This window comes from Oncorhynchus masou, chromosome 18 (genome assembly GCF_036934945.1).
Source record: "Oncorhynchus masou masou isolate Uvic2021 chromosome 18, UVic_Omas_1.1, whole genome shotgun sequence".
NCBI lineage: Eukaryota > Metazoa > Chordata > Actinopteri > Salmoniformes > Salmonidae > Oncorhynchus > Oncorhynchus masou.
In genome coordinates, this window is record NC_088229.1 from 59,460,920 (window position 1) to 59,487,263 (window position 26,344).

A 26,344-nucleotide genomic window follows, 5' to 3' on the forward strand; every position below is an offset into this window, starting at 1 on the left:
GCCACACACCTCACAAGTGTAACCTGATACTCCACTGGGTCCCTGGGAAAGAAATAACTAGGACATTCTGTAAAGATGTTATATTTATTTGCTCAAAACTATTGTATCTATTGCCTGTGGTGTAGATGTTTGTGTCTGCGTGTTTTGGGGGGGATTCCATCAAGTGTAACCAGTCACTCAGCACTTTTCGAGGATAACAACTTCTTATCTTAAGACGGGCAGGTGAGAGGAGATGTCCAAACACATGATCTTCCCAAGCATGGTGGCTTTGCAAGGTAAGGTAGCAGGCAAACATAATGTATCCTATCTATCTCAGAAGCTCTCTGAGCAGACAACTAAGGTGTGACAACTCCTGTGTGTGAGGCTACACAGCACAAATCTCTTCTGAGAGAGAGAATGTTTTTTTTTGTGTGCTGTTTTTTGGAACGGAACATTGTACAAATGACAGCAACGTGCTGAATTATGAGTTCAACTTACATAAAATAAAAATGGTAATACAAACATAAATGCATGTTCATCGTCAAATGTTCAGCAGGCCAACCATAGCAGAGGAAAAGCTCAGTCCTGCAGTGGATCAGTTCCAGTTTAGTTGAAGAGCGTGTCTGGTGAAGTGTCTTACAGGTAGAGTTCTACTATCTTTGTGATACCAAACTATTGTTTAACATCAAGCCTTTCAGCTCCGCTCAATAATGTGATAAAGTGAGATGTGGGGTTACTACTGTACAGTACAATTAAAAGAGAACGTTCAAGAAAGAACCTCTAGATTAGAGCCTCTCTCGACTTCAGGAGCGGACTGGGACCAGAAATCAGTCCTGGCATTTCTGACACACTGGCCCATTTTTTTTTAGTTGAGTCCCCCACACAGGCAATTGTTTCCCGTTGAGGCCTCCATTATTAGCCAAACAATGATCCTTTTGCACACAAAAAATCAGAGTTACATAGGCCCACTGGGATAAAAATGGACCAGCCCATCTGGCATTTGCCCAAAATGCCAGATGGCCAGTCCGCCCTTGGTGTGCTTGACTCATGACTATTCCGAGACTTCCCTGGAACTAATATTATGTTCAGGAGGTCTCTCTTGTAAAAGAGATTTCTAGTCTCAATGAGACTAACCTGGTAAAATAAAGGTAAAATAAGAGGTATGGGTCTCTACTGCTCTGGCCCTCTGGCGGTGCATTCCACTGTAGCAGTGATCACAGCAAGCCCAGGCATCCCCTCCGTCTGAACACCAGTCACACACAGCTGGCGCTAACACGTGGGACGGTACACAGCCTTTTTATTGATTTACCCTCCCTTTCTTTAACCTATTATCCCTTTCCTCACTTACTCTTCCACTCAATCTCCAACTCAGCTGTCCCTCTCACTCTTTTTTGGCCGTCTTCTTGGCTTTTTCATTGCCTTTTCTCACAAACTACATTTGTAATATGCAGGGGAATAGATTCTCAAGAGGCCTGATAAATCCCCAATGAATATTTTGCAATAACCATCTCTAAAATTACAGCCAAGGGAACCTGATACCATCTGACCACCTCAATCCAACCCACAGACAGATGCCAAAGGGTACATCAACCCATAATAACAGGTCTTCTAGCTCATTTCATCCATACAGGCTGCCTTTATTGCCAGTTGTTTCAATGTAAAGGGTAATTAACACTTTTGTGGCAGGAGTGCAATTAAGACACTAGCTGAATAAAGGGATGGGGAGGCCCAACAGGATTTGCTTGAATTTAGATGTTTGATTCATATCAGTCAGCAAGTAATCCATGGCCATAGAGAGAAATGTTGGCTTTCCATCGCCTTATTTTTCAGCTTAACTTAATTTAACTTAAGGCTTCTCGAACTCAACGAAGTTCATACTTTTTCGACACAGTCTTTCAAACAGTCTCGGGTGTAGTTACATGTTTTTTCTTTGTCTTTACACACAACTTGACCGAAGATCACTAAGGTTTCAGTCTTGTAGAATTGTAACTGTATCAAAGGTGACAATTTGGTACAATCTGCAGTTATGCACATTGTGGAAGACCTTGGGACAGCATACCCTTCCCTCTATATATACGCACAACACAATAGGGAAATCTGATTGGGGTTCCTCAAGAATACACAACACAATACTTGTCTTGTTGAGATCCGAAGAAAGAAAAAAACTGAACACTTTTACTTGTACTTCTTAGTTAGGTTATACTTACACAACCCATATCCCAGTGATGGTGAGGACAGGAAGGCTGATGGGTATGATCACCCAAATAGACATGTTGATCACTTTGGTCTATGTGGTCCACTAGGTACCTGTGCCTCCCGAGGAAAAAAATGGGATAAATCCACTTCTCTCTCCCTCTTCAACTTCAGTGATTGAAGTCCTTCAGGCAGTCCATAACAGGCATGCCTTCCATAGCAAACATCAGGACTGATTAAGAATCTGTAATGAAACACGTGTATTATGGTTATTGCATTATAACGTAATAACATAGACGTATGGATAAAGGTAGCGTACAGTAGGAGGGCAAGGGCAGACGGAGTTTCCATCATAGCTTTGCACCTTTCTAGGAAATCGTTCAAGATCTGTAGCTAGTTCTCCCAAATCCGGAAAAAGATATGTCCCAGAACATTTTCCAGAAGTGTAGATTTCTTCTCTGGTCGTTTGCTTAACGTGTTTCGAAGCAAATCATATACAATTCCTGTGTTAAAGAGAGGCGAGATCAGATTTAATGCTGCTGTTCATTCGTCCGCCTTTTTTTTTTGCTTCGGGAGATGTGTCTGTCTCCGCTGCGAAAAAGTATGTAAAGAGAGCCAGCTGTTGCACCTAACTCCTCCCACGAAGAAGAGCTTTTTGAAGGAAAAAAAATAATAAAATGACAAGACAATACATCCCAGTAGCTTATCAGTAATCTGCGATATATTTTGTTATTTTCTTTTCTATTTCTAAATGTGCTGTACTCTTGTTTTTCCAAATACTGCCTCACTACAATACTACAATAAAGTGTCTCTCTCCCACGCAATCTCCACATATGCCATTGTAAAAACAGATGCAGTTATTCAAACCTATCAAAAAAGTGCGATAAGATAAATAAACAAGAGTATACGTGTGTGTGGTATGTGGTGTGTGACAATCATCATTCTCGGACGTCAGAGAGTGGGGCTCTACCTACTTGCTTGTCGTAAAGATGCAAAATGTCCGTTCATCATTAATTAAAAGCTCTGTACATGCTCTTCATAAGTCACTGATATGTGGCATTGTTTATAAGCACATCTACAGATGACTCGTTGCTGTTGTGAGATGAGGTGAAGTTCTTTGATCGCCACTCGTTCTGAGAATCGTTGTCACAACTGCATTCAATGCATTTACATAGTCCGCAGAGCACTACAACAGACCTGCCACCCGAGAATAGCGGTTTATGTCGTTTTCTTTTCTATTCATTTTTCTTGAATGAGTTTGGTGCAGTGGTGTTTCTCGGGTAAATAAAATACAGTGTGACTGTGGGGGCTCACGCGGCAGCGGCGGTAACTCACGTGCACTGTGGTTAAATAACACGCTTGATTGAATATGGCCGCGTGGGCAGCGCGCTGCATTTAAACACTTTTTTAAAGAAATGAAAGAAGAGAAGACAACAGAACACAAAATTCAGAGTAGTCTAGCCATGAAAGAGAGATGACGGAAGAGTCAGAAGAAGGTTAGACATCTTACAGACAGTTTTGTGTATACACTCTTAAGGGGGGGGGGGGGGCAGGTGGAGCCCAATTAGAACACTTTCTACAGGGGGTTCTACATGGGCCCCAAAAGGGTTCTACCTGAAACCAAAAAGGGTTCTCCTATGGGGACAACTGAAGAACCCTCTTTTCTAAGTGTGTAGGCCTAAGACGTGTTTGATGCAATTTTTAGTCCATGTGCCCGTTGCCTAACTTCAGGACCACCACAACTACCGGATTCTGTTGAGACATTGGAATGACTTGTACCAGACCAAATTAATGTCCCAACACAATCCCTTAGATGCCGTCCTGAAGCTATCCCTTGCCCAAACATTAGATCTCGTCCACGTATGACGCTAAAATGACTGGCTGGGCCTACCTCTTCAGCACACTTTCCCATGTCAGAAGGTAGCCAAGGCCCTAGCCATAGGGGGCTATCCATAATCGGTGGACAGTTCCAAGCACTGCACAAGAAGAATGTATTAGGCCTAAATCCAGTTTTCAGATGCTACCCTCTACCTAAATCAAACATGGATGCCAATGCATACTGAACAAAAATATCAACTCAACATGTAACAATATAAACTTTTACTGACCTACAGTTCATATAAAATCAGTCAATTGAATAAATTCATTGTGCCCTAATCTATGAATTTCAAATGACTGGGCAGGGGTGCAGCTCGAATGAGTTTTTCCCCACAAAAGGGCTTTATTGCAGACAGAAACACTCCTCAGTTTCATCAGCTGTCTGGGTGGCTGGTCTCAGACGATCCCGCAGGTGAAGAAGCCGGATGTGGAGGTCCTGGGCTGGTGTGGTTACACGTGGTCTGCGGTTGTGAGGCTGGTTGGACATGCTGCCAAATTCTCTAAAACAACATTGGAGGTGGCTTTTAGTAGAGAAATTAACAAATTCTCTGGCAACAGCTCAGGTGGACATTCCTGCAGTAAGCATGCCAACTGTACGCTCCCTCAAAACTTGAGACATCTGTGGCATTGTGTTATGTGACAAAACTGCACATTTTAGTGGCCTTTTATTGCCCCAGCACAAGGTGCACCTGTGTAATGATCATGCTGTTAAATCACCTTCTTGATATGCCACACCTGTAAAGCGGATGGATTATCTTGGCAAAGGAGAAATGCTCACTAACAGGTATGTAAACAAATTTGTGCACAAAATTGGAGAGAAATAAATTTGTGTGTATGTGTAACGCGTTTCTTCTAACTCCTCCTCTGACGACGAGGTGGAACAAGGATCGGACCAAAATGCAGCGTGGTTAGTTAGATACATCTTTAATGAAGATGAAACCACGAACAATACAAAACAACAAACGTGGAAAACCGAAACAGCCCTATCTGGTGCAACAAACACAGAGACAGGAACAATCACCCACAAACACACAGTGAAACCCAGGCTACCTAAATATGGTTCCCAATCAGAGACAATGACTAACACCTGCCTCTGATTGAGAACCATATCAGGCCAGACATAGAAATAGACAAACAAGACATCCAACATAGAATGCCCACTCAGATCACACCCTGACCAACCAAAACATAGAAACATACAAATAAACTATGGTCAGGGTGTGACAGTATGGAACATTTCTGGGATCTTTTCTTTCAGCTCTTGAAACATGGGACCACTCTACATGTTGTGTTTAAATTTTTGTTCAGTATAGTAACATTTTAAAAATAAAATGATATCAATTTTTATTGGGATACCAATGTTGCATTCTCACTTTGCGCGCATACCTGTCTGTGGTTGACACCTGTCTTTTGTTATCTAAGGAGACCCACAAAAAGGGTGTATGCGCAGTGCTGCCACAGACAGGATGTCAAAGGAGCGTGCTCCGCAATGCCAATTAAATTCATATTGACTCATTTTGATTTAATACTTTTTTGTGCACTGCTTGGTAATGTATGCCTAAATAATTATTAAAATAAACTTAATTGAATAAATACATGATGAATGTTGATCTAGAGTGTAGGCCTACAATAGAGTATGTCACTCTGACTCTGTGGAGCTATAGGCCTACTACCCTACTTGCTAAACTTATTGTACGGTAAGGATTCTACACAGTTTAAATCCTCCAGAAGCTTCTGTGGACTGAAATGTAATGACTAGAATGGAAAGCTGCTATTGTTTGTACTGAAAGTCATATACAGAATCTCATAATCGCATGATGTATCCACGTAATGTATCTCCTCCCTTTCATATAGTATCCTCCCATTCATCCCAAAGTTCCCTTTTGACCCCCTCCATGGCATAGACCAGACTATTATAATGGAAGACTAATCCCATTGTTTCCACAGGAGGGCAGTAACTACTCAGCTGGACTTTAATCACATCATGAATCCCATCTTCCTGTAAAGAAACTCAAATCCAAGGGTGAAGAGGAATTAGACGGTTTAGATTACATGGAAGAAGCCAGAAGGTAACAGACTGAAAGTGCTGTAGGACATGTCACATTAAACACAGGCACACACAGAGGATCTGGTAGTAGTAAGCTTCCCTGAGGTTTTTGAGAGGAGCAGCCCTTGCAGTTTTGTGCTTTGTGTAGCGTTTTGGGGTGTCACACAAAATGTTGTTAGGTAAAGCCATTGTAAGAATTCCTCAGTAAGAAACCACTGGACCGGTCTCACTCAGGAATTGTATCTGAGTGATGTTCCCTCTGTCAGGGATTTGGACCAACTTCATTTGCATTTTCTGTTTTGGTAGCAGCAGATATCAGCAGCTCTGCCAGCTTGGCTACCCTCTTGTTCACTCCCAAGAGGCTATCATGAGCATTAGAGAAAATAACCCCATACCTACTGTAAAATATGCTGGTAGATCTTTGATGTTATGGGGCTATTTTGCTTCCACTGGTCCTGGGGCCGTTGTTAAGGGCAACTGCATCATGAACTTTACCCAGTACCTTTACATTTTAGCCCAAAACCTGGTTGTCTCTGCCAGGAGTTTGAAACTTGGCCGCAAGTGTATCTTCCAACAAGACAATAACCCTATTAAAATCCACAAAGAAATGGTTAATTGACCACCAAATCAACGTTTTGCAATGGCCATCTGTATCCAGACTTGAAAACCTGTGGTTTGAATTGAAGAGGGCAGTCCACAAGCGCAGACAAAGGATATCAAGGATCTGGAAAAATGGTCTAAGATCCCTCCCCATGTGTTCTCCAATCTCATAAAACATTTGAGAAAAAGGCTCAGTGCCGTTATCGTCACAAGGTGAGGTATTGAAAACGGGTGCAGTCAATTTAACATTTTTGAGAAAAAAAGATTACTTGTTAAACAATATCTATTTTTTAGTATAAAATAATGTTTTTGAGAATACAATATACAGGTACCTGTCAAATAAAGGAAACATCCAACATACTGTAAAGTGTCTTAATAGGACGTTAGGTCCCCATGTCACGCCTGTCGTCAGAAGGAGTGGACCAAAGCACAGCGTGGAAAGTGTTCATGATTATTTAGTTACCAAAAAACACTTGAACAAAATAACAAAGTGCAAAAACCCAAGAGACCAGTTCTGTCAGATAATGACACGAAACAGAAAACAACTACCCACAAAACACAGGTGGGAAAAAGGCTGCCTAAGTATGATTCCCAATCAGAGACAACGATAGACAGGTGCCTCTGATTGGGAACAACACTCGACCAAAAACAAAGAAATAGAAAATATAGAAATAAAGAAACTAGAATGTCCACCCTAGTCACACCCTGGCCTAACCAAAATAGAGAATAAAAACCTCTCTATGGCCAGGGAGTGTAACACCATGAGCAAGAACTACTTCAATACACCTTAGCATAGAAGTGTCTGGAACTCTATTGGATGGATGCGACATCATTCTTCCACAAGAAATTCCATAATTTGGTGTTTTGTTGATGGTGGTGGAAAACACTGTCTGTCGCCATTCCAGAATCTCCCATAAGTGTTCAATTGGGTTGAGATCTGATTACTGAGACACACACACTTTAAACCCCTATGCTCCTTTGTGACCCCTCTTTCAAAGTCACTGAGATCTAGTCTTCTAGCCATGGTAGCCAAAATAATGGGCAACTGAATTTTTATACATGACCCTAAGCATGATGGGATGTTAATTGTTTAATTAACGCAGGAACCACACCTGTGTGGAAGCACCTGCTTTCAATATACTTTATATCCCTCATTTACTCAAGCGTTTCCTTTTACCTGTAGCTCAGTATTTGTGGAATTAATTTGTCTTTTTTGCTCATCTTTCTCAAAGGTGCCAATCCTTTTGGATCTGACTGTACATGTGCATATGCATCTAACAAAGACGCACAGATGTATTTCAGATTTCAGCAAGAATGAAACAATAAGTCTTTCAAAACAGACATGAATTTATTGTTTTGACATTTAAAATCTGCACATTTAAACATTAAAGCCCTTAAGACAGTTGTTTTTTGCCCTTTCATATCAGTTACGTACTAGACAGCATACTCACAGGGATGCATAAGCATGTTTTCTTACACTGCATCAGCAAAGACAATACACAAACAATAACTCTGCTCACATTTACCTAACAGAGTAGAAATCTGCTGAAGCTTCATTTGGCACACGAATCAATGTATTAGAAACTGAGTTTATACCCTGTGTATTATCGTTGTGATATTTTACAACTAAAATGCAACCGTCGGCTTCAAGGTGGAGGGTGGACAACATTTATGTCACATCATGATCATAATATCAGCATTATTGACACAACAACAGCCAAGTGAAAGAAATGTACTTTGCAGATTTAGTACGGCCTTAAAAAAAATATTCACACTTCTAAGCTCATTGGACTAGTCTATAATAATGGTAGTACAGTATGTGCCTGCTCCAGCATCAGGTGTTACAGCTGAGTCATATGATGCGTATTACATAAGGGCAGTGTAACTCCTTCATAAACACAACATTATAATAGGATTAGAAGCACTATTTCAAGGAAATGATTGAAAAAAAATGTCAACTTCACATTCAGCACTATCCCAACATCAACATACGTGAAAATGGCATGTTTCTATGTTTTGTAGTCAAAAAGATGAAGGAAGGTACGTTTTTCCAATGGCATCATCTGATGTGATTTCAACCAATGATGAGTAGGCATTGCCTACTACTTAGTTAAAAATCACACGATGCACACCAGATGATGCATGATGTTGGAGTAGTGCTGGAAATTATGGATATGAAGTTGAACAATTTTGAAATTCCCCTTTAAGACATTTGGCAACTACCAGTTGTGTAAAGGCTAGACTATCTCACTTTGTGTTGGAAGCTAATAAACCCACAGATAGAGTATGAGATCCATGACACTTGAAGTCACAGCTTGGGTTATGGGGGTTATAAGTAGGGCTTATGAAGGCAAGTGTTAGGCAAGTGTTAGCAGTTACCATTACCCTTCAAAAGAGTCCCGGTACTTTAAGCCATGGTAACTACTCAGTGTGATACAAACATACATTAAAGAACATGTGCTCACACCAGTATGGCTCTAGGATTATGGGTAGGAGGGAGATAATACAGTACAGCTCTATAATAAACATAAAGGAAGACACACACAAGCTGCCAAGGGTTAAAACTCACGAGTGGTTAGGTGTGCTTACAAGACACTACTTTCTGCATCTACTAGATTTCTAGACAACAACAAAAACTATTTCGCTGTCTTGACCTGAGCCCCTATCCACACTGGTGGTCATATTTAAAATAGGAGGAAAGAAAAAGGAATGTGTCTTTTTGTGTAACATTATAACCTATCCTGCTATCCTTGGTTTTCAAACTGGTATATAAGAATATGGATATTTTCTTCTACCATGTAGTAAAGGAATATCTATCAAATGTGAAAATCAAAAAAGTTGACCTCAGACTCAAATAGTTCTTACATGACAATGCAACTCTTATCACAGACATTATGATAACCTTCATGACCTTCCCTTTAAGAAGCAATGTGGTGCCAGCGAACTTCCCTTTCTTTAATGAACAGATGTAGAAAGACTTAAAAAAACAAAATAGTGCATTGTTGTGATGTAAAGAAAACGGTTTAAAATACAAAAGTGCAAAACTCAAACTGCACAATTTAAGACAGGCAGAACTTAGTGAGTCACACTATTTCCTGGTACACTTTAAAGTACCACCAGAGACTTGATATTTTAAGAAAATAAATACATTCTTAAGATATATTATTTACAATGGACACATTGTTCTGAGTGTCAATCCCTTCAGTGCGCTCATCTCCTCCCACCCATTCCCAGAAAATTCCCTACAACTAAAACAGAAAAATTATCCTTCATTCATGCCTTTTTATCATCACTTCAATATACTTCCTATAAGTTAGTGAGAGAATTCTCAGTGCTGGTCTAAAAAGTACCAGATTTCAAAAGGAGTCTTTCTTTCTGTATGAATGAACACCTGTGACTGTCAAATTCAATGAACGTGCAGACTGCAAACGCGGTTGTAAACTGCCCTTGGAGACGCCTCAGGCCACATATGGTTGTTTTTCACTGGACTCTGACTGAAGCAGCTGGTCAAAGAGATTGATTAACGAAGCCAAGAAATCAAAATGAAGCGAGTAGTACATTAGTCAAACACAAACTGACCTCTCTCTGTCTACTCCCTTTCTTTCATCCATCGATCATAGTATATTAAACTGTGTTGACCATGCACTGGTTCCCCGGTCCACTCTCAACAACCGTTCTATTATCATGTAATCCATGGTTCTAGTTCGTTAGATAAGCTACAGCTATACAAAGTCGTGGGTGGGGAACAAAATGGCTTGTCACAATTGCCATGGACCCAGCAACCATTAAAACCAGTTGTGACTCACATCATGGCACAACGTCGATATTCTTCTCAATTAGGCACACACTCTAATATGACTTGCCCAGTGTGCCACTTGCCTCTGACGAATCCGGCCACTACTCTGCCTTGGATCCCTTGCCAACCTTGTAAGTGGCGCCCTTGAGGTAGGACTTGTAAAAGAACGAGGCGAACAGGACCAGGTAGCTGAGGTACATGAGCGAGCCCCAGGCGATGTTGGGCATGTAGGAGGGACAGCGCACTTCGTGCATCCAGTGGTAGACCAAGCCTAAGACAGCAAGCCCCATCATCATCTGCATGATCTGGGTGGCCGTGATGACCATGGCGCAGGGTCGCGGCACCCGGTAGCCCGCAGCCCGGGCAGCGTAGTAGGTGTACATGAAGGAGTGGACCAGGTAGTTCATGGTCATGAACCAGCCGCCGCCTGCCACCTGGTCCTTGTAGGAGTACCAGGAGTAGACCAGCACTGTGATGTGGTGGTACCAATGGAGGAAGATGAGGCGCTGCTTACGGAGCACGATGAACACCGTGTCACCTGGGGAGGGAGGGATGGAGGGAGAAATCACTTAGTTATACTCTGTTTGATCACTTTCACTCTCTCTCAAGCACTAGTGACCACACACAGTAGAAGAAAAACATTGTGAGGAATGAATATGTGGACCTCACTTCCAAAAATGACCTGGAAAGATGGGATGACTGTTTGTGGTCCTCAAAAAGTACAGTAAAGCTCTGCACACACACACACACACACACACACACACACACAATATTAGGAAGCATACAACAACATCCTAACACACTCCAATAAACTCAAACCGCACACCCTGTACAGTACAAACTATACAGGCTTAATATATTGAACATCGGTCCCATTCTAGAACGCGAGCATGTCCTTCCTGTCAGTCAGCATCTCTGTCCATTTACCAGCGCTTTTGCATCCCCTGTCTGACTGACAGGCATAAGTGACTAGATTACTGCTCTGGGAGGGGAAATGGCATCACCTTGCAGCCACATAGCCCTTGAGGTAATAGGCCGCTGATCAATGTAAGTGCACTAGAAACATCCAAGTGCTTCCGGAATCACATAAATAGACAAATTGTTTCAAGTTTGTTTTTTTGTCCTGCACCAGCCTCCTTCTCTCTGATTTGCCCTCTGACATAATTGACCAATTACAACCCCCTCCATCTCTCCCATTCGTGGGCCAGAGTCACAATGAGTATACAGAATTGTCTTGTATAGATCAGCTCGAGGCGAGCTGATTATTCTACACTGCATGACAAAGTATGTCTGTTCCACATGACATATATCTATCTGAAGCATTCAGAACGGGACCCTATTTGGGACATTCCTTACCCAGCTCTGGGGCCTTGCTCAGGACGAAGGCGTAGGCCCAGAACTTGCTGACAGGGGCGCTGTAGAAGCTGGTGTCACACACCGACTGCTTAAAACCACTTTTGTTGAGGACATGGAACATGTACCAACCGGTTCTGACCGCTCCGATGATACTGTGGAATGAAGCACATAGATTTACTAAAGAGATAGTGTCAAGTGCATCACCGCCTGGTATGGCAACTGACTATATGGCACTACAGAGGGTAGTGCGTAAGGCCCAGTACATCACTGGGGCCAAGCTTCCTGCCATCCAGGACCTACAGTTGAAGTTGGAAGTTTACATACACCTTAGCCAATTCCATTTAAACTCAAATTGTTTACAATTCCTAACATTTAACCCAAGTAACAATTCCCTGTCTTAGGTCAGTTAGGATCACCACTTTATTTTATGAATGTGAAATGTCAGAATAATAGTAGAGAGAATGATTTATTTCAGCTTTTATTTCTTTCATCACATTCCCAATGGGTCAGAAGTTTACATACACTAAATTAGTATTCGGTAGCATTGTCTTTAAATTGTTTAACTTGGGTCAAACATTTCGGGGAGCCTTCCACAAGCATCCCACAATAAGTTGGGTGAATTTTCACCCATTGCTCCTGACAAAGCTGGTGTAACTGAGTCAGGTTTGTAGGCCTCCTTGCTCGCACACACTTTTTCAGTTCTGCCCACAAATTTTCTATGGGATTGAAGTCAGAGATTTGTGATGGCCACTCCAATACATTGGCTTTGTTGTCCTTAAGCCATTTTGCCACAACTTTGGAAGTATGCTTGGGGTCATTGTCCATTTGGAAGACCCATTTGCGACCAAGCTTTAACTTTAACTGATGTCTTGAGATGTTGCTTCAATATATCCACATAATTTCCCTCCCTCATGATGCCATCTATTTTGTGAAGTGCACCAGTCCCTCCTGCAGCAAAGCACCCCCACAACATGATGCTGCCACCCCCGTGCTTTATGGTTGTGATGGTGTACTTCAGCTTGCAAGTCTCCCCCTTTTCCCTCCAAATATAACAATGGTCATTATGGCCAAACAGTTCTATTTTTGTTTCATCAGACCAGAGGACATTTCTCCAAAAAGTACAATCTTTGTTCCCATGTGCAGTTGCAAACCATAGTCTGGCTTTTTATGGTGGTTTTGGAGCAGTGGCTTCTTCTTTGCTGAGCGGCCTTTCAGGTTATGTCGATATAGAACTAATTTTACTGTAGATATACTTTGTACCGGTTTGCTCCAGGATCTTCACAAGGTCCTTTGCTGTTCTTCTGGGATTGATTTGCACTTTTTGCACCAAAGTACGCTCATCTCTTGGAGACAGAACCCGACTCCTTCCTGAACGGTATGACGGCTGCGTGGTCCCATGGTGTTTATACTTGCATACTATTGTTTGTACAGATGAACGTGGAAACTTCAAGCGTTTGGAAATTGCTCCCAGAGATGAACCAGACTTCTTTTGATTTGCACATGATGTCAAGCAAAGAGGCACTGAGTTTGAAGGTAGGCCTTGAAATACATCCACAGGTACACCTCCAGTTGACTCAAATGATGTCAATTATCCTATCAGAAGCTTGTAAAGCCATGACTTAATTTTCCAAGCTGTTTAAAGGCACAGACAATTTAGTGTATGTAAACTTCTGACCCACTGAAATTGTATACAGTGAATTATAAGTGAAATAATCTGTCTGTAAACAATTGTTGGAAAAATTACTTGTGTCATTGCACAAAGTAGATTTCCGAACCGACTTGCCAAAACTATAACAAGAAATTTGTGGAGTGGTTGAAAAACGAGTTTTAATGACTCCAACCTAAGTGTATGTAAACGTCCGACTTCAACTGTATTTACTAAGCGGTGTCAGAAGAAGGCCTTAAATGGTCAAAGTCTCCAGTCACCCAAATCATAGACTGTTCTCTCTGCTACCGCACAGCAAGCGGTACCGGAACGCCAAGTCTAGGTCCAAAAGGCTCCTTAACAGCTGAACAATGAATCAAATAGCTACACAGACTATATACATTGACCCCCCCCCACCTTAGATTTAACACTGCTGCTACTCGCTATTTATTATCTGTGCAGTCACTTTACTTACAATTACAAACTACCTCAAATAACATGTATCCCCCACACATTGACGAGGTACCGATACCCCCTGTATATAGCCTTGGTATTGTTATTTTATTGTGTTAATTTTTATTTTATTATTTACTTTAGTATATTTAGTAAATATTTTCTTAACACTTATTTCTTGAACTGCATTGTTGGTTAAGGGCTAGCATTTCACGGTAAGGTTGTATTTGTTGTATACCTGTTGTATTCGGCGCATGGGATAAAATAAAAGTGTATTTGATTTGCTCAGTCTAACTGTAGGGAATTCACAGTTGCATTCAAGTAATTGGTATAGGAAAAAACTTCAACACAAGTATAATGCCCATGGTCGATCAGAGTTGACTATAAGTAAGTATTTTTGTACACGAAAATCAGCTCATATTTCTATCTTGCTGCTATACGATACACCTGAACTGTCAGCTTTGTGGTTATCATAACGTAATGCAAAATACGTCGCTCAACTATATTTTATACTGTCAGCTTTGCGGTGCCATGATGCAAAGTGATATAGCTCTCAACTATATGAACGGCCACTGTTGCGGGTGCCATGGCGCTCGAAATCTGAAACCAAGACAAACAAGATAAGAAATATCAGTGGGTCACATCTCCAGCTGGATGTCCCCAGAATAAGAAATACACAATAAAGTAAGTAGGTAAGCAGACAATATACAGGAAATATTTAAAAAGGTCAGTTCCAATACCATATTTACAGTACTGTGCAAGGATACTGGAGTGATGGAGGTAGATACAGTGCCTTGCAAAAGTATTCGCGAACTTTGCGACCTTTTGCCACATTTCAGGCTTCAAACAAAGATATAAAACTGTATTTTTTTGTGAAGAATCAACAACAAGTGGGACACAATCATGAAGTGGAATGACATTTATTGAATATTTCAAACTTTTTTAACAAATCAAAAACTGAAAAATTGGGCGTGCAAAATTATTCAGCCCCCTTAAGTTAATACTTTGTAGCGCCACCTTTTGCTGCGATTACAGCTGTAAGTCGCTTGGGGTATGTCTATCAGTTTTGCACATTGAGAGACTGAAAATTTTTCCCATTCCTCCTTGCAAAACAGCTCAAGCTCAGTGAGGTTGGATGGAGAGCATTTGTGAACAGCAGTTTTCAGTTCTTTCCACAGATTCTCGATTGGATTCAGGTCTGGACTTTGACTTGGCCATTCTAACACCTGGATATGTTTATTTTTGAACCATTCCATTGTAGATTTTGCTTTATGTTTTGGATCATTGTCTTGTTGGAAGACACATCTCCGTCCCAGTCTCAGGTCTTTTGCAGACTCCATCAGGTTCTCTTCCGGAATGGTCCTGTATTTGGCTCCATCCATCTTCCCATCAATTTTAACCATCTTCCCTGTCCCTGCTGAAGAAAAGCAGGCCCAAACCATGATGCTGCCACCACCATGTTTGACAGTGGGGATGGTGTGACCAGGGTGATGAGCTGTGTTGCTTTTACGCCAAACATAACGTTTTGCATTGTTGCCAAAAAGTTCCATTTTGGTTTCATCTGACCAGAGCACCTTCTTCCACATGTTTGGTGTGTCTCCCAGGTGGCTTGTGGCAAACTTTAAACAACACTTTTTATGGATATCTTTAAGAAATGGCTTTCTTCTTGCACTCTTCCATAAAGGCCAGATTTGTGCAATATACGACTGATTGTTGTCCTATGGACAGAGTCTCCCACCTCAGCTGTAGATCTCTGCAGTTCATCCAGAGTGATCATGAGCCTCTTGGCTGCATCTCTGATCAGTCTTCTCCTTGTATGAGCTGAAAGTTTAGAGGGACGGCCAGGTCTTGGTAGATTTGCAGTGGTCTGATACTCCTTCCATTTCAATATTATCGCTTGCACAGTGCTCCTTGGGATGTTTAAAGCTTGTATCCAAATCCGGCTTTAAACTTCTTCACAACAGTATCTCGGACCTGCCTGGTGTGTTCCTTGTTCTTCATGATGCTCTCTGCGCTTTTAACGGACCTCTGAGACTATCACAGTGCAGGTGCATTTATACGGAGACTTGATTACACACAGGTGGATTCTATTTATCATCATTAGTCATTTAGGTCAACATTGGATCATTCAGAGATCCTCACTGAACTTCTGGAGAGAGTTTGCTGCACTGAAAGTAAAGGGGCTGAATAATTTTGCACTCCCAATTTTTCAGTTTTTGATTTGTTAAAAAAGTTTGAAATATCCAATAAATGTCGTTCCACTTCATGATTGTGTCCCACTTTGTAACGGGTTTCTTCCAATTCCTCCTCTGACGAAGAGGTGGAACAAGGATCGGACCAAAATGCAGCGTGGTTCGTTAGATACATCTTTAATGATGAAGAAAACACGAACAATACAAAACAACAAACGTCGAAAACCGAAACAGCCCTGACTGGTGCAACAAACAGAGACAGGAACAATCACCCACAAACACACAGTGAAACCCAGGCTACCTAAATATGGTTCCCAATCAGAGACAACGATAATCACCTGACTCTGATTGAGAACCGCCTCAGGCAGCCATAGACTAATCTATACACCCCACACAACCCCAAGACGAAACACACTACAAATAAATCCATGTCACACCCTGGCCTGACCAAATAAATGAAGATAACATAATAAATATAGACCAGGGCGTGACACACTTGTTGTTGATTCTTCACAAAGAAATACAGTTTTATATCTATGTTTGAAGCCTGAAATGTGGCAAAAGGTTGCAAAGTTAAAGGGGGCCGAATACTTTCGCAAGGCACTGTATGTATAGGGGTAAGGTGACTAGGCAACAGGATATAAGATAAACAGAGTAGCAGCAGCTTGTATGTGAGAGGGTGTGTGCGGATGTGTAGAGTCAGTATAACTGTATGTGCATATTTTGTGTGAGTGAGAAAATGATGGCGTGAGTGTTTGTGTGTGATGGAGTGACAGTGTGTGTGAGTGTGTAGGGTCCTGTGAGTGTGCATAGAGACAGTGTAGATACTGAAATAAAAGGTCAATAAAGATACAAGGTCAACTCGTCCGTGGAGCTATTTTGCTAGGTATTTATCAGTCGTATTGCTTGAGGATAGAAGCTGTTCAAGAGTGTGTTGGTACCTGTCGGTGTCAGACGTGGTAATTAATTACCTATAACTATATTATCAACGGTAACTACCTATCTATACATTATCTATGGTAACTACCTAACACCAACATCATTGGTAACTACCTATCAATACATTATCTATGGTAACTAATACCAAAATCATCATTGGTAACTACCTATCTATTACAGGCCAGTAGCCTACTTTTAAAAACCCCATGTGGTAGAACGTTGCAGTGGTGGTGCAGCAATGAATATATGAAGTGTTTCATATGCCGAGGACACATTATCCTGTCCAGCCAGCAGCAGTGGGATTGAGTGGGCAGGTTAAACCCACGGCTCTGTGATTAGGATTAACAGCTGCAGAGGGCATGGATGATGATGATGCACGTCTGTGGCACACCAAAACAGCCCTGACTCCTCCTTAACTCACAGACAACATTTTGACAGTTTTGGAAACTTTAGAGTGTTTATCCTAATCTGTCAATTATATGCATATTCCAGCATCTGGTCCTGAGAAATAGGCCGTTTACTTTGGGAACGTTATTTTTCCAAACATAAAAATAGTGCCCCCTAGCTTCAAGAGGTTAACCAACAGTGCAGTTAAAAGAAGAGTTTAAAAAATATTTCCCAAGTAGACTAATAAAAAGTCATAATTAAAAGTAACACAATAAGAACAATAATAACAAGGCTTTATACAGGGGGCACCGGTACCAAGTCAGTGTGCGGGGGTACAGGTTAGTTGAGGTAATTTGTACATGTAGGTGGGGGTGAAGTGACTATGCCTAGATAATAATAAACAGCGAGTAGCAGCAGTGTACAAAGGGGGGGGGGGTCAATGTAAATTGTCCAGTGGCGATTTTATTAATTGTTCAGCAGTCTTATGACAGTCGTGAAGAGGGCACGGCAAAGCCTATTCCCCCTCAGGAGACTGAAAAGATTTGGCATGGGTCCTCAGATCCGCAAAGGTTCTACAGCTGCACATCAAGAGCATTGACTGGTTGCATCACTGCCTAGAATGGCAACTGCTCGGCCTCCGACCACAAGGCACTACAGAGGGTAGTGCGTACGGCCCAGTACACACTGGGGCCAAGCTTCCTGCCATCCAGGACCTCTATACCAGGTGGTGTCAGAGAAAGGCCCTAAGAATTGTCAAAGACTCCAGCCACCCTAATCATAGACTGTTCTCTCTGCTTCCGCACGGCAAACAGTACCGGAGCGCCAAGTCTAGGTCCAAAAGGCTTCTTAACAGCTTCTACCCCCAAGCCATAAGACTCCTGAACAGCTAATCAAAGGGCTACCCAGACCCCTCTTTTACGCTGCTGCTACTCTCTTGTTTATTATCTATCCATAGTTACTTTAACTCTACCTACATGTACATATTACCTAGATTACCTCAACTAACCGGTGCCCCCGCACATTGACTTGGTACCGGTGCCCCCTGTATAAAGCCTCGTTATTGTTATTTTACTGCTGCTGTTTAACTTCTTGGAACTCTAGGGGCGCAATTTCATTTTTGGATGAAAAACGTTCCCGTTTTAAACAAGATATTTTGTCACAAAAAGATGCTCGACTATGCATATAATTGCTACTGTTCGAAAGAAAACACTCTGACGTGTCCAGAAATACAAAGATCTTCTCTGTGCGTGCCCTTTAACGTGAGCTTCAGGCAAAACCAAGATGAGATGGCATCCAGGAAATGACAAGGATTTTTGAGGCTCTGTTTGTCATGATCTCCTTATATGGCTGTGAACGCAAGAGGAATGAATCAACCCTCTCTGTCGTTTCCCCAAAATTGGTGTCTGCAGCATTGTGACGTATTTGTAGGCAGATCATTGGAAGATTGACCATAAGAGACCACATTTACCACGTGTCCGCCCGGTGTCCTGCGCCGAAATTGGTGCGCAAAAGTCACCTGCCAGTATTTTTCCAAGGAATACAGAGAGGAAAGCAAGCTTCCGTACGAACTGCATGTCAATGAAGAGATATGTGAAAAAACACCTTGAGGACTGATTCCAAACAACGTTTGCCATGTTTCGGTCGATATTATGTAGTTAATCCGGAAAAAGTTTTACGTTGTAGGTGACTGCATTTTAGGTTCAGTTTCAGTAGCCAGGCGCAATGTAGAAAACGGAACGATTTCTCCTACACACAGACGCTTTCAGGAAACACTGCGCATTTGGTATGTGACTGAGAGCCTCCTCATTGAAAACATCAGAAGCTCTTCAAAGGTAAATGATTTTATTTATTTGGTTATCTGGCTTTTGTGAAAATGTTGCGTGCTACATGCTACACAAAATGCTATGCTAGCTTTGCATACTCTTACACAAATTAGTCCATTTCTATGGTTCAAAAGCATATTTTGAAAATCTGAGATGACAGTGTTGTTAAGAAAAGGCTAAGCTTGAGAGCAAACGCATTATTTTAATTTTATTTGCGATTTTCAGAAATCGTTAACGTTGCATTATGCTAATGAGCCTGAGGCTTTAGTCACGATCCCAGATCCGGGATGGGGAGTTTCAAGAGTTAACTATTATTATTTTTTTAATCTTAACTTTTACTTCACTTGTTAAAGCATTGTTGGTTAAGGGCTTGTAAGTAGGGATGCACAATATAAAATCGGTGAACATATCGAAATCAGCCGATATTAGCTAACAATGCCAACATCGGTATTGGCCCGATGTTTAGTTTAACGCCGATGTTAAAAACCAATGTCAAAGCTCCAGTAACGCCACTTTAATTACACGTGCAACACAGCATTCCTACCCTAGCCCACAATGTCTGCTGTGTGGAGAGTAGTCAACAAGTTGAGCAGTCATTTGAAAGAGTAAGAAAATTTCAGCAAGACAACTCAAAGGCGAAATCCATTAAAGCCAACCTAATGGAATTCATTGACAATCAACCATCCTCTGTCATGGGCGATGTCGGCTTTCACCGACTGGTCGAGCACCGGTACACACTACCAAGTTCGCTATTTTTCAGATTTTGCCCTACCGGAGTTACACTGTTGGGCGTCACTGCTATTAGCTTCACGGCATAGATACTATGGAATGCAGTTTAGGTATTTGCGTGTCAAAAAATATATGTTGCACTGTCAAAGCTGTACAAAAAAGTCTGCAAACAAGCAAACGCCGGCCACCAACCATGTGTTTACAATATCGCGTTGGTAATAAAGAAAAATTTGTTCGACCACAACTTCTGGGTAGCTAGCTTAATCTTGTTACCGAGCTGGCACCAATACAACCAGGCTGAAAACAATGACCAGTAGAAACTGCAGTCATTTTCATTATTCTTAGCAATGATTTAGGAATCCTTGTGAGTTGATTTTTAAATTTTATTTCACCTTTATTTAACCAGGTAGGCTAGTTGAGAACAAGTTCTCATTTGCAACCGCGACCTGGCCAAGATAAAGCATAGCAGTGTGAACAGACAACACAGAGTTACACATGGAGTAAACAATTAACAAGTCAATAACACAGTAGAAAAAAAGGGGAGTCTATATGCATTGTGTGCAAAAGGCATGAGGAGGTAGGCAAATAATTACAATTTTGCAGATGAACACTGGGGTGATAAATGATCAGATGGTCATGTACAGGTAGAGATATTGGTGTGCAAAAGAGCAGAAAAGTAAATAAATAAAAACAGTATGGGGATGAGGTAAGTAAGTATTAGCTAGGTTGCCACTTGTTGTTTGCCCATTGAAATTAAACTTCAGTTCATGAAAATAAATAGATAGCCAGGTACTTAACCCTGTTGCCCAAACCTAACGTTATAAGCAGCCAGCTAGCTTCATCTGGCTAGTGATGCTCGACCGGACCGGGTTATGTGTTGTGAAGCTAGCCACAATAAGGATTCGGCACAATAGTGGAATTTGCGGTTTGCCTTCAAAATAAAAGTATGTTATTGACAGTGATGCAAATGAATACAAATAGTATAAATAAGACATACTTTTATTTTGAAGGCTAACTGCAACGTCCACTATTGTGGCTAATTCTTACTGTGGCTAGCGTCACATAGATGGGTCCCGACCACCATTAATCAAATAAGAACTGTCTTATAAATTAGGGTTATTTTAGATGATGACACCTAGCTATATAGTTAGCTAACTTAGCCATAGCTACTGAAAAAAATGTTATTGGAGAAGAACATTGTTTGCATCCATGAGCTAGCTTTTTTTTTTATGACCAGCACTGTAGGTGTGCGCGACAACTTTACCAGCATCATAGCATACGCATCTATGAATCGTTGTGACATGAAATACGAGTGATCGTGTAATCAATGTTTAATAACTACGTAAAAAAATGTATGAACGTGTTAAATTACTATGTGACGTACAGTCATATTCAGGTCCTGATTGGTCAACAATCTTATTTGACACGTCAAATAGTGTTATTTTAATCGTCAAATAGTGTTACTTGACGTAGACGTAAAATAACACTATTTGACACGTCAAATAACACTATATTTTTTCAGAAGCAAAGATCCAAACGGCGTTCCATAGAAATCCTGGTTGAGAATGAAACGACTGAACAAATGAACAACGAAACAACACAGCAAGTAAGTGAAAGAAATAGTTTTTGATTATGTTTTACTGGTAATGGGGAGATACGTGAATGCCAACAAAATAACTTTTTGGTCAGTGTGGTGTGTGTGTGTGTAACCTTTATTTAACTAGGCAAGTCAGTTAAGAACAAATTCTTATTTACAATGACGGCCCGGACAACACTGGGCTAATTTTGCGTCGCCCTATGGGACTCCCAATCACGGCCGGATGTGATACTGGATTAGAACTAGGGACTGGAGTGACGCCTCTTGCACTGAGATGCAGTGCCTTACACCACTGCGTCCATGTGTGTTTGTTAACTATTTAACTGTACTAGAATGCTTAAAAGGCCGAAAAAGGTTTAATATCGGTTATCAGCATTGTTTTTTTTGGCAAGAAAAATATCCGATACCGGCTAAAAACGTAATATCGGTGCATCACTACTTGTAAGTAAGCATTTCACTGTAAGGTCTACTACACTTGTTGTATTCGGCACATGTGACAAAGACAATTTGATTTGACAGCCACAGAACCCTTTTGGAATCCTTTTTACTAAAAGTGTAACTGTAATGATCCTAAAACTGCATTATCAGACACTAATTCTTTGTGTAGTAAGTGTGTACAGATAGCATAGCCAACAAATCCACGAAATAATGTGTTGACAGTTGACCTGAACATTCTCTCAAGTAGACACATTTCTACAGTAAATTATTAACAAAATGTCCTACAAGTCTTTCTAATCTCCTGAACTTAAATGTAGATGTTTACTTTAAATCTGCACAAATAATCTCCTTCTCGTGGATGTCCTTGGAGAAGAGGTGTTATAAAGGTGAAGTTTTGAGATATCGCTCTAGAAATCACTATTTTTACGTAGTTCATGTGTGTTTGGTTTAAACACTGTTTCGGTAAATTCTGAGAGAGAACTAGTTCCAAACACAGCAAAAAAAGAAATGTCCTCTCACTGTCAACTGGTTTATTTTCAGCAAACTTAACATGTGTAAATATTTGCATGAACATAACAAGATTCAACAACTGAGACAAACTGAACAAGTTCCACAGAAATGTGACTAACAGAAATGGAATAATGTGTCCCTGAACAAAGGGGAGGGGGGTCAAAATCAAAAGTAACAGTCAGTATCTGGTTTGGCCACCAACTGCATTAAGTACTGCAGTGCATCTCCTCCTCATGGACTGCACCAGATTTGCCAGTTCTTGCTGTGAGATGTTACCCCACTCTTCCACCAAGGCACCTGCAAGTTCCCATACATTTCTGGGGGCAATGGCCCTAGCCCTCACCCTCCGATCCAACAGGTCCCAGAGGTGCTCACAGGGATTGAGATCCGGGCTCTTCGCTGACCATGCCAGAACACTGATATTCCTGTCTTGCAGGAAATCATGCACAGAACGAGCAGTATGGCTGGTGGCATTGTCATGCTGGAGGGTCATATCAGGATGAGCCTGCGGGAAGGTTACCACATGACGGAGGAGGATAACTTCCCTGTAACGCACAGCATTGAAATTGTAGGCAATGACAACAAGCTCAGTCCGATGATGCTGTGACACACCGCCCCAGACCATGACAGACCCTCCACCTCCAAATCGATCCCACTCCAGAGTACAGGCCTTTGTGTAACGCTCATTACGTCGACGATAAACGCGAATCCGACTATCACACCTGGTGAGACAAAACCGAGACTCGTCAATTAAGAGCACTTTTTGCCAGTCCTGTCTGGTCCAGCGACGGTGGGTTTGTGCCCATAGGCGACGTTTTGTTGCCGGTGATGTCTGGTGAGGACCTGCCTTACTACAACAAGCCCTCAGTCTGCCTCTCTCAGCCTATTGTGGACAGTCTGAGCACTGATGGAGGGATTGTGCATTCCTGGTGTAACTCGGGCAGTTGTTTTCCATCCTGTAACTGTCCTGCAGATGTGATGTTCGGATGTACCGATCCTGTGCAGGTGTTGTTACATGTGGTCTGCCATTGCTAGGACGATCAGCTGTCCGTCCTATCTTAGGCGTCTCACAGTACAGACATTGCAATTTATTGCCCTGGCCACATCTGCAGTCCTCGTGCCTTCTTGCAGCATGCCTAAGGCACGTTCACGCAGATGAGCAGGCACCCTGGGCATCTTTCTATTGGTGTTTTTCAGAGTCAGTAGAAAGGCCTCTTTAGTATCCTAAGTTTACATAACTGTGACCTTAATTGCCTACCGTCTGTTAGTGTCTTAACGACCATTCCACAGGTGTATGTTCCTTAATTGTTTCTGGTTCATTGAACAAGCATGGGAAACAGTGTTTCAACCCTTTGCAATGAAGATTTGTGAAGATATTTGGATTTTTACGAATTATCTTTGAAAGACAGGGTCCTGAAAAAGGGCCGTTTCCTTTTTTGCTGAGTATATATACAAACATTTTTGTGGACATTTCCCTTGCTGAGGTTAGCAAAGATGAGGGAGGATAACGAGGCTAACCACCAACGTTCAGAAAGAGCTTCAATCACACTGATTGGTTGATTGATTGGTTTGATGATGCCTAGAAAAACACATAAAGTGATAAACTGAAACAGTGGTCAGTGTGTCACTCACCTGAAGATGGCCAGACTGAGTGACCAGAGGACGAGGGGTCGACGCAGGTTTAGCTTGGGCCTCTCTCTCATGAAGTGTTGGCCCCCGAAGATGATCGCAGCATACAGCCCACAGAACATAAAGGACTTGCTCCTATTAAGGAGAAAATATTAAAAACATGTTGTCACCGAACCAGTTCACAAGTGATTACTGTAACTTCCAAATGCAAACAACCTTTAATCTAGTTTAAACTCCAACAATGCATGTATGTGATCAATGATCATTGTGAATGGATGAGTCAGTATTTAGCAGACTTTTGGGATTGGCACTGCAGTTGACATTTCTAGTTCTTTTTGCCTGGTGGCAGTACGCTGAATGTACACAGCAAGCCACGAGGCGAGCTAAGCTAAACTCAATCATCGACAGTTGAAGTCGGAAGTTTACATACACTGAGTTTAAATGTAAGGTGTTTCACAATTCCTGTCATTTAATCTGAGTAAAAATTCCCTGTTTTAGGTCAGTTGGGATCACCACTTTATTTTAATAAATGTGAAATGTCAGAATAATATTAGAGAGAATTATTTATTTCAGCTTTCATTTCTTTCATTACATTCCCAGTGGGTCAGAAGTTTACATACACTCAATTAGTATTTGGTAGCATTGCATTTATATTGTTTAACTTGGCCTCCCGGGTTAGGTTATGTCAATATGGGACTCGTTTTACTGTGGATATAGATACCTTTTTACCTGTTTCCTCCAGCATCTTCACAAGGTCCTTTGCTGTTGTTCTAAGATTGATTTGCACTTTTCGCATCAAAGTATGTTAATCTCTAGGAGACAGAACGCGTCTCCTTCCTGAGCAGTATGACAGCTGCGTGGTCCCATGGTGTTTATACTTGCATACTTTTGTTTGTACAGATGAACGTGGTACCTTCAGGCGTTTGGGAATTGCTCCCAATGATAGACCAATTTTTTTTCTGATGTCTTGGGTGATTTCTTTTGATTTTCCCATGATGTCAAGCAAAGAGACACTGAGTTTGAAGGTAGGCCTTGAAAAACATCCACAGGTACACCTCCAATTGACTCAAATTATGTCAATTAGCCTATCAGAAGCTTCTATAGCCATGACATAGCCATGACATCATTTTCTGGAATTTCCCAAGCTGTTTAAAGGCACAGTCAACTTAGTGAATGTAAACTTCTGACCCACTGGAATTGTGATACAGTGAATTATAAGTGAAATAATCTGTCTGCAAACCATGGTTGGAAAAATTACTTGTGTCATGTACAAAGTAGATGTCCTCAAGAAATTTGTGGAGTGGTTGAAAATCAACTTTTAATGACTCCAACCTAAGTGTATGTAAACTTCCGACTTCAACTGTATATAAATTCATACTATTACAAAAGATTACAGAGATCAACAGAGATCAGGATTGGGCTGGTCCACTGGGCACAGTGACATGGCCTGTAGACCACTCCAACTTCTGTCCATCTATGCCAAGGCTCTATTTTACAGTCCCCATCCCCATTCGTAGTCATGGAGCCAAGGACTACCCGAGTTGAGATGTTAACATACTGACCAGAACTTCTACTACTGCAGCCCGTGGGTAATGAGGCAATTAGATTGAGTAAACATCACTCCGGTCTAAAATCAACTGTGAGGCTATGTCAAAACAGCTGGGAGCGGGTTGCAGTAAGGATACTAGACAGATCACTGACTGGACAACTGTTTTTACCAAAAAGTTAAATTGAGGTCGAAAAGAGTTGAATACTAAAAAGCGATGATGTGTGTACTGCAGAGGGGGTTTACTTTGAGGACAGATCAGATGACTAATCCAGATTGACAGAGCATATGAGACTGAGAAGATGTTGATGTTTGACCCAGTTTAGTAGGGCCATATACATCGCTAAATACAGTAGGGCTTCAGCGGTCATTCTCTGTCTGTCCCAAAGGGAGGATGAAACTGTCATTAGACTGATGAAGGATTCTATAGGGAAGCATTAAGAGCAATAACACCACTGTGTCTATGCATTACAGCGAGGGAATGTGTGATGGCCAATACCGAGGGAGAGAGAGATAATGAAGCGACAAGAAGCAGTCATTGTATCCTTTTGAAGGACTCAGGACAAATACAATGTGTGGGCCACCATCTTTTACTCCTCGAAAGAGA

At 41.5% G+C, this 26,344-nt stretch overlaps 2 protein-coding genes and 1 long non-coding RNA gene across 5 annotated transcripts in view; 1 reads left to right on the forward strand and 2 right to left on the reverse strand.

The window, feature by feature from the left end:
- The window catches only part of LOC135504990 (transmembrane protein 150A-like), a 36,327-nt gene extending 32,905 nt beyond the window's left edge, over nt 1-3,422 (reverse strand). The window contains exons 1-2 of one of the 3 annotated variants that reach the window (XM_064923980.1): nt 3,147-3,422; nt 2,187-2,416 (exon numbers count right to left, since the gene is read on the reverse strand). In XM_064923980.1, the coding sequence (XP_064780052.1) occupies nt 2,187-2,251 (65 nt within the window). In that variant the 5' untranslated portion in view covers nt 2,252-2,416; nt 3,147-3,422. Of the gene's footprint in view, nt 1-2,186; nt 2,417-2,491; nt 2,839-3,146 lie in introns of those variants that run through there. The other 2 variants (XM_064923978.1, XM_064923979.1) reach the window with 2 other exon arrangements.
- LOC135504993 (uncharacterized) lies at nt 1-8,075 on the forward strand. Its single transcript, XR_010450199.1, has 3 exons — nt 1-275; nt 5,998-6,119; nt 7,930-8,075. It is a non-coding gene; the product is annotated as an uncharacterized LOC135504993 (long non-coding RNA).
- The window catches only part of LOC135504991 (very long chain fatty acid elongase 6-like), a 22,528-nt gene continuing 4,210 nt past the window's right edge, over nt 8,027-26,344 (reverse strand). The window contains exons 2-4 of the mRNA XM_064923981.1: nt 24,195-24,326; nt 11,850-12,001; nt 8,027-11,031 (exon numbers count right to left, since the gene is read on the reverse strand). Coding sequence (XP_064780053.1) covers nt 10,595-11,031; nt 11,850-12,001; nt 24,195-24,326 — 721 coding nt within the window. The 3' untranslated portion in view covers nt 8,027-10,594. The remainder of the gene's footprint in view (nt 11,032-11,849; nt 12,002-24,194; nt 24,327-26,344) is intronic.